Source organism: Mus pahari, chromosome 5 (genome assembly GCF_900095145.1).
Source record: "Mus pahari chromosome 5, PAHARI_EIJ_v1.1, whole genome shotgun sequence".
NCBI classification, from domain to species: Eukaryota; Metazoa; Chordata; class Mammalia; order Rodentia; family Muridae; genus Mus; species Mus pahari.
In genome coordinates this window covers 148,067,834-148,076,346 of record NC_034594.1, presented here as the reverse complement: position 1 = coordinate 148,076,346, position 8,513 = coordinate 148,067,834, and the positions used below count along the sequence as shown (strand labels likewise).

At 41.0% G+C, this 8,513-nt stretch overlaps 1 protein-coding gene across 1 annotated transcript in view; it reads right to left on the bottom strand.

Annotated features, from left to right (window-relative positions):
- The window catches only part of Kmo (kynurenine 3-monooxygenase), a 31,280-nt gene that overhangs the window by 13,297 nt on the left and 9,470 nt on the right, over window positions 1–8,513 (bottom strand). The window contains exons 5-8 of the mRNA XM_021198921.2: window positions 6,111–6,159; window positions 2,515–2,602; window positions 879–1,044; window positions 385–456 (exon numbers count right to left, since the gene is read on the bottom strand). Of these exons, the coding sequence (XP_021054580.1) occupies window positions 385–456; window positions 879–1,044; window positions 2,515–2,602; window positions 6,111–6,159 (375 nt within the window). The remainder of the gene's footprint in view (window positions 1–384; window positions 457–878; window positions 1,045–2,514; window positions 2,603–6,110; window positions 6,160–8,513) is intronic.

Genomic DNA, 8,513 nt, shown 5'->3' with positions numbered 1-8,513 from the left:
CCTAAGGGGTCTGCAACCCTATAGGTGGCACAACAATATGAACTAACCAGTACCCCCAGAGCTCATGTCTCTAGCTGCATATGTAGCAGAAGATGGCCTATTCTGCCATCATTGGGAAGAGAGGCCCCTTGGTCTTGCAAACTTTATATGCCCCAGTACAGGGGAATACCAGGGCCATGAAGCTGTGAAGTGGGAGTGGGTAGGTAGGGGAGCAGGGGTGGGGGAGGGTATAGGGAACTTTTGGGATAGCATTTGAAATATAAATAAAGAAAATATCTCATAAAAACATTATATAAATATAAACATTATATATAAACATCATATATAATCATATATATATATATATATATATATATATATATCCTTTAAGAATTTGTACATTACCATGTTCGGAAGGGCGATCATCATAAAGGCGTTTCTAGGCCAAATGTGAAGACAGTTAGGTTCCATGGCGTACTGCAGGGCAAAGAGCACAGGTTCGATTAACGTAGATCATCTCTTCTGCTGCTTTGCATCTTCCCCTGCAGCTTTCTAGATCATCCCCATAGATACAGTACATTGTATGTATGTTACCGCATGAAGTAGATGCCGTCTTAGAAAATACTTTGGGTTCCATCCTTAGGCAAGCTTTTCATAACCTTTTTTTCCAAGTCTGGAGAGCATACTATAACTATAATAAGATATTCTTTCTCTTTCACCCTGTCTTTCTATGCATATAAATATGCATGCATATTTACATACATATGCAATATACATGTGTATGTCTATACGCATAATATATATTCATATAAAACATACATGTGGCCAGATGCATATGTATGTGGAATTCTATGCAATTGCTTTGCCCTTAGTGCTTTTATAAATTGGACAATTAATACCTCCCCATTCTTAGGTGGAATTGTCAACTCCATGTATCCATGAGGGATGTATTGCTGAGTGTAATCAAAGCGGGGCTTCTTCATGAGGTGGGCTCTGACAGTTGAATAAGCTCCATCACATCCTACAATGAGGTCACACGTGACATCTCGGGGAACCTTGTCAGGTCTGAAAAACAGAATGAACCATCAAAAAAAAATCAAACAAAAACACAACAAAACAAAACAAAAAACCTAGCAGAACCAGTAACATATTTCTACGTGGATGTAAAAAGCAAACTCTAGAGGTAACTCCAAAAACTCACTTTTAACTTGAAGCTGGACTTTATCTAACTTGAAACAACAGATTTAATATGAAGATGAAAATGCTTGTCCCAGACATGCATTGAAAAATGAGAATAATGTACATCTACCCTGATACTAAGGCAAATGGTTTCTCCAGAAGTGTGAGAACTGGAGGATGGAAATATAGAGAAAAGGGGAAAGCTGTCCCAGAGTGTAGGGACAAGCACATCTGTAAGTTCAAGTATGCAAATGAACTAACTCATGAGCATCTGCAAAGATGTGAGCACGGTTTGCTGGAGGAAACAGGCTCGGTTTCAGTAAAGGATACCAGACAATGAGCGAAAGAACAGAACACACGGGTCTCCTGTTGACCTCTAAGACTGGTTCCAGAATATCCATATCTGCAGACACTCAAGTTCCTTATGTAAAACAGCACAGCATTTGCACATGTCCTACACACACCCTCTTGGATGCTTCATTTCTCTCTAGAAATGCTGTGTGAGAGGTTGCATCTTTAGGGAACAAGGACAAGAGTCTGTGCATGATCAACACAGAGCAATTTTATTTTTGTGCTTTCTTAGAGATGCAAATCTCTGTTTTGGATACTTCAGATCTGAGGCTGGTTGTACCAGTGATTAAAGAGTCAATATATAAGGAAGGTTAACTGTGCAATGTATAGAAGGCAAAGGGGGAGGAGAGAAGGAACATTTTGGAGATAAAGACAAGAGTTTAAATTCCTGATTCTGGCAAAAGGAGAAAATGATTTCTTCCACTAGAAAGATGACCATGGATAAATGGCAGTTTTAGGAAACTGACTGTTCAGTTTGAAGTGGAAGAGGGGACACACAGGAGAGAATGGCAGTAGCCCACATATGCAGTGACAAGGGCTCGACACCATCATGCTCCAGGAAGAAGAAAGAGACTGTAGAACCAGGAGAAGAAAGACATGCTGGTGACAATGCACAGATTTAATGGGCAGAAGCAAGGGAGGGTGCACCTGAAGTGATGGTGACTATGCTGCAAGAGCACTAGGAGAGACAATGGAGATGAGCAAGGCATCTATGAATCTGAGATAAAGTCACTGTCCTGGCATTGGGACATCACTGATCAGGCGCTTGCTGAGACTGAGAATGAGAAAAAGGCCTGGATGTGTATGATAACGCTATTGTGTGAATTTACAAATGATCAATTATTCTCAAACAAACAAACAAAAAACTGTGGTTGTGAAAACTATTTGAATTTTCACTTCAGTAATAGTTTAACACTTCCAAAAGAGCCAGAGAACAAAGTTTATAAGCAGAGTTCTCCATTCCTACCCTTGCCCTCTGAACTCAAAATCCTGAAGAGCAATTACCCGAGCACGGTGAGTACCCCTTCCTCCGGACTGCATTTTGACAGCTTGTGGCCAAAGTGCACCTTCGCATTGGCGTAGGACTCCACAGCTGAGGGAGGAAACAGAAACAGAACCGAGGTGCAACTGTGGCTTCACATAATCACATGGAAACGATGGTCAGTTCCCGTGAACAGTAAACAGAGATGCTGCTTAATTAATTTACTGATTTGTTTATAGGACAATCATGAACTCACTGTGTGTACCCCATTCCCCCGGCTTCTACCATCTGAGTACTGGGCTTCCGAGTGTGTACCTACCATGCCAGAGAAGATACTTTTACTTCGCTGCACCTGAATTTGTTAAAATGGTAACTGGACAACTGTTTTGTGGGTAGTCTAGTATAGTTTTTAATAATATAGACAAACAGAAAACAGCTGTTGTCACTTTTAAAAATCCACCAAACTCCTGCACCCTAGTAACTGTGCCTTTGAAAAGAAACAGTTGTCACATATGTTATTAGTAAAGCTGCCTTGAAGGCTTGATTGTGGCTAGAAACGTTCAACCATTGTGAATGTCTGCTATGTGTGTCTCTCTCTCCTCTTGGCTTCTGATTCATGGTATTATAAGTACAACTTATGAACACTGAGAAACTGTAGAACCAGCAGACCTCAGTGTGGTTGTGTATGTTTGTGATTACATCACTCAGGAAGGCTAAGGCAGGAAGGTCATGAGTTCAAGGTCAGCCTCAGCTGTATAGTAAGACTGTCTCAAAAACAAAAAGGAATTAAAAAGAAATAAGAAATCTCATTGCTGCAGAAATCAGGGTTTATCTGATACAGTTAGGGTATCCATTTTATAATTAACTTCTTTTAAAACCAGGTTACATAAAGCCATTTCCATACAATTAGAATATTACATACTCGGCTGTCCCAAATTGGACATGCAACCTTAGGAGTTTCACTGGGAAGAACACTACATAAGAAACTTGATAATTACTTTTAGAAAAAGGTTTTTTACAAGTGTTTTGATATAGGAGTTATTGAATGTCCCAATCACATCGATCTATGCTTTCCTTATTATTAATACTGAATCAATGAACAAACCGTGAAACCATTGTCCATGAAAAGTAGATGCATCTGAGAATGGCTTTACCTGCAATGCTTTTATAAGAGAGGTGATTTAGTTCGAGAAAAGAGAGCATTTATAACTGATCAAATATATGGAATGGGTGGATCACATGTTTTATGACTTGCAAAAAATGAAGAATTTTATATGCCAAACAATGCTTATATCAGGGATTCTATCTCTTTCATTCATTCTCTCCCCACACATACTTTCACACACTCACTACACACACACACACACACACACACACACACACACACACACACACACATCTTTATTAGTTTAGAGCCCGTGAAGAAACATATCCCTAGAGAAAAACAGAGTGGAAATGTCTGTCATGTATACCAAGACTGCACCTTTTTTTTTTTTTAAATATTTCAGCTCTTTAGTATTAGCATGTATTTCATATATAATATTAAAATCAGAAATTGAGTCATTAAAGAGCAAAGCCTTTGGAATAAACAGACTAAAGCTCAAGTCTAGATTCTACCACTTACGTCAGTGAGATCTAAGATCTCTAAGCTATCATTTTGCCATTTGTAAAGCCGAGATAAACTCGATTCCCACCTCACATAGCTGTTGAGAGAACTGTGGAAATTAGTGCTTGTGAACCACATGCTTATGGTGCCTGGTGCTTCCGTATCAACTTGCTATAATCGCTGTCTTAGTAAACTCAGAAGTTGTTGGACAGATCTGCTACATTGCTATTCCTAAAAACTGCTTGGTGTTTATCTTTCTAAAGGTCAACAGGGATTTGTGTAATAAACTAGCTAAAAGACGGTTCCAAATATAACTGGAGATGAAATTAATTCTGTGGGAAATGGAAGTTTCTGAGAACGCAAAGGCTTCTAGGATGCATCAAGAAGGCTTGGTTGAGAAGGCAGTAGAAGCACAACAAAAGAAAAACCAGGCTTGGTGCTGAGAACCAAGTCAACTACCCAGGGCTGGAGAAGTCGGAGATCTGGAGGAGAACCTACCCCCTCCACTCTACTAAACTAGCATAATACTTCCTCATACCCGTTGATAAGTGTAGTTCTCACCCCTCACCACGGAGACGCGTCTCTGCAACAGATGGAGATCTTTACAGAAAGCCACAACCAATCAAAACACAGAGCTGTGGAGCCATTCCAAAGTATGCATATAGAGAACATTTCTGCGTGTGAGGCTCGGGGAGCTTCATGGAAGGGGGTTGGGGAGACTGGGAGAGCCACAGGCTCAGAGAGTTTGCTGTGCGTCTGGGTCCCCTACTGTCAGAAGCTACACCTAGAAAGCCTCACCACATGCCTGCCTAAGCATGAGCTGAGCAAGGACAGCAGCAAAGTGGATGGGGGAAAGCCTATGGGGCTCAGCCCTAGGCAGAGGCCTGTAGGCAGCTAAGGAATGCTGGGAACAGGAGAAGTCCATTGTCTTTCCCAGGGAGGAGTACACCACATGGCTAACACCAAACGGTCAGCTCTGAAAACACGCACAAATAGCGTTAAGCAGACTGAAAAGGTTATATTTAGGAATATATACATATATGTGTATGCACACATATATAATACATATATGTGTACACACACGCACTCATGCCCACAACAATTAATGACAAAAGAGACCATGTACTTGAGAGGGAGTAAGGAACAGGTAGGTACCTGGAAAGTTTTGAAGTGAGGAAAGGGAAGGGAGAAATGATGTCATTATATGATCTCAAAAGCAAAAGAAGATTTTTTTAAAAAAATTAAAAATAAAAGATAGTAGCAATTGTGAGGGTTATGTTCTGCTCATAGTGAGACTGTTCAGAATAATCTCTGAACTGGTATAACTAACTGTTCAATTTAATGAGGAGTGAAAGGTTCAGGGGTGTGAGAGGTTACCAAGGGTGTGGGGTTCTGGTTCCCTAAATTACAGATGTACTTAAACAGGCGTTTAGCTTTCTGCTTATGGGTGGTTGGTCCTCTCTAGTTACTCAAAATAGAGAACAAAACTTGAGAGCTAGAACTTGAGATCTTGCATCTTCCTCTTTCTCAGTACCCTCTATATAACCTATTTGATCTCCTTGAGACAGGAGTCTGCCTTCCGCTTCACCACACAGCTTTCTAACTTTGCCTTAGTCCTTGGTTTGGCATTCAGGGGCTATGGCAATGCCCTCAAGGCTGTAACCTCTCAGCCTACAGATCTTCTCTCCCTGATATGCACGTCTGATAGAGCACCGGAGCACCTGGCAAGTCGTCAGCTTATGTCTCTTGTCCCACTGGACTGTGAGTGCTTGACTGAACAGAGTGTGATAGAATTACAATGTCTAGGGACCAAATTATTGTCACTTAGATAATTGATGAGACAGAGACTCTGCGACAATCTTACTGCTACCTTTCAAGGGCCCTGTAATGTACACGAGCTTACTTTTTATAACCCATAAAAAGGAACAGTTACCAAACCCTAGTAAGTCATGTGACAAGCCGAGTATTCTCATGGGCTTTACCCAATCTGGTGAATAAAAGCGTTAGGCTTACCAGTCAGCAGATCCTTGTTTAAGTTTTCTCTGCTTATTGAAAGGATATACTGCAAGAAAAACAAAGTAGACATTGTTTCTGGAGAGTAGGCAAATGTAACTCTAAGTCACTCAGCAAGAAGAAATATTCACTATTTAGCTGATGGTTGTAAACTAATTTTAGAACCATTTAGCTAAGTAGTATGGTAATAATGATGATAACAAACAACTTTAATCAAATATTCTTAATATAATATCTAACATTTTATCTTAGGTGTTCTCAAATTTTGATACTGTAAAAATCAAACCTTCTCATACAGTAAAAATATTAGTTTCATTAACATAATTTTAACAGCATTGTAAATCGCATATTTCCATCAGAGCTCCCTAAATATGGTGGGTACATTGTTTCGCTACTAATAACTTCAGAGCAAATGCACTTTTAAAAATATCTACTTCCAAGGCCTTAATTTCAGAGAAAACTGTGCGTGATGGTAACACGGGTTGGGGTGGGTGAGGACAGCCTCTCACTATGACTTATGTTGGTTATTTCAGACATTGTGGTAAATCGTAGCAGGTTGACTGTCCTATAATGCAATGCACATGCTATGTCTAGGGACCATAATGCTTTAAGTATCAGTTAAAATGTTTTATTTTTAGTTTGGTTTAAAAGCAGAACCAAAACATCAAGTAAAACAAAGACTGATGCATAATAATAAATATGGGGTTGCTTGTATTCACCTTCATACCAGTAAAGTCATAAAAAGTTAAGTTTAAATATTTATCTTTTTAAAATATCCGTCATGGACCCTGAATGTCACAATTCAGTCTTACGAGTTAGAGTGCATTTGGGGTAATGGTGGCCCACTCCTTTAATCCCAGCACTTGGGAGGCTCAGCCAGGCAGATCTCTATGCATATGAGGCCAGCCTGAGCTACAGAGTAAGTTCCAGGACAGTCAGGGCTACACAGAGAAGCCCTGTCTCCACAAATCAAGCCAAACAAACAGACACAGATGGAGTCAGAATGAATTCATTGCTTAACTGTTTAAAGCATATCATTTTTTCCAAATTAGAGAAGACCCCAGAGTTTTCAACACAAAAATGCTAACTTGTGACTCTTCCTCTCATTCTGAAGTAGAAACTTAACAATCAAATCTAGACCTTAACAATCAAATCTAGACTTGGTACAAAGATGGCTCAGTCATCACACAGTGACAGTGGCCGAGGAGGCGCTTGCTGTTAGGACTAGCTAACTGAGTGTGTGTGTTCAGAGTGTGCAAGGCTTGTCAGCATGAGCAAGGCCCCAGGCTCCACTCCTGGCACAGCGAGGAGACATTATAAAGGATGATAAGAAATATTCCAATTGTACAGCGTTGTTTAAGTCAATGTGGTGAAAAGATCCTTCGCAAGCTAGTTATAGGGCTTTTTGTGCCATGGGAATCAGTAGAACAGATCTGTCCAGTAGGGCCACCAGAACTTCTCCACCCCTTCTATTTCAGCTGTCTGGATGGTATTGCCCCAGAAGCAAGAGCTGGTACTGTCCCTGCCACAGTACATGCCTCCAACACACATTCTAAAAGGCTAATCCTTAGAGGTCACTGTGAAAGAAAAAAACCAACAACAACAACCACAACACAAGGATAAAAGCCAAGTTAGACAATTTATTTGGAAATCGGTGATTCAATAGTTTTAGTGTAGACTACTTCAAATACAACACGGTGCCTTCAAAGGAGACTGCTTCCCACTAAGGGAGCACGGGAACACAGAAGCACAGGAGAGTGACCACAGCTTCATCCACCTACCTCTGTGCATTACACAGTATCATGACAGTTACCAGGGCAGGCCAGGACGGAGAGGGAAATGTACAAAAGTCAGGGGACATCTGTACATGGTGTGGAGGAAAGAGCCAAGAGAGAAACAGCTAGAGGATAAAGGACCAGGAGGGATTTGTGGAGTCAGGTTTCGATGTCATGGATGTCTAAACTGTGTATCATGTGCAAAGTGCTTCCTCCATGGTCCAGAGCTCTTCAGTAGATTCATCCTCTCTCCCTCTCTCCCTCTCTCTCTCCTTTTCACCTTGTCTCCTTGTTTCTCTCTGTCCCTCTCTTTGTGTGTTTGTGAGCAATGTTGAGTGAGATGGGTATGGAGGTCATTGAGTGTCCTGCTCTGTCATTCTCTGCCTTATTCCTCTGAGACAGTCTCGCAATGAACCTGGAGCCAGGTTGTCAGCCAGCTAGTCCTGGTGATTCTCCTGTATCTGCACCTCACGGCACTGGGGTTGCAGGGATAGGTGTGCCTGTACCTTGATTTTTTTTATGTGGGTGCAGGGCCATTGAGGGTATGTTTCACTCTCTATGTCTGTCTGTCTGTCTGTCTCTGTCTCTGTCTCTGTCTCTGTCTCTGTCTGTCTCTGTCTCTCTCTCT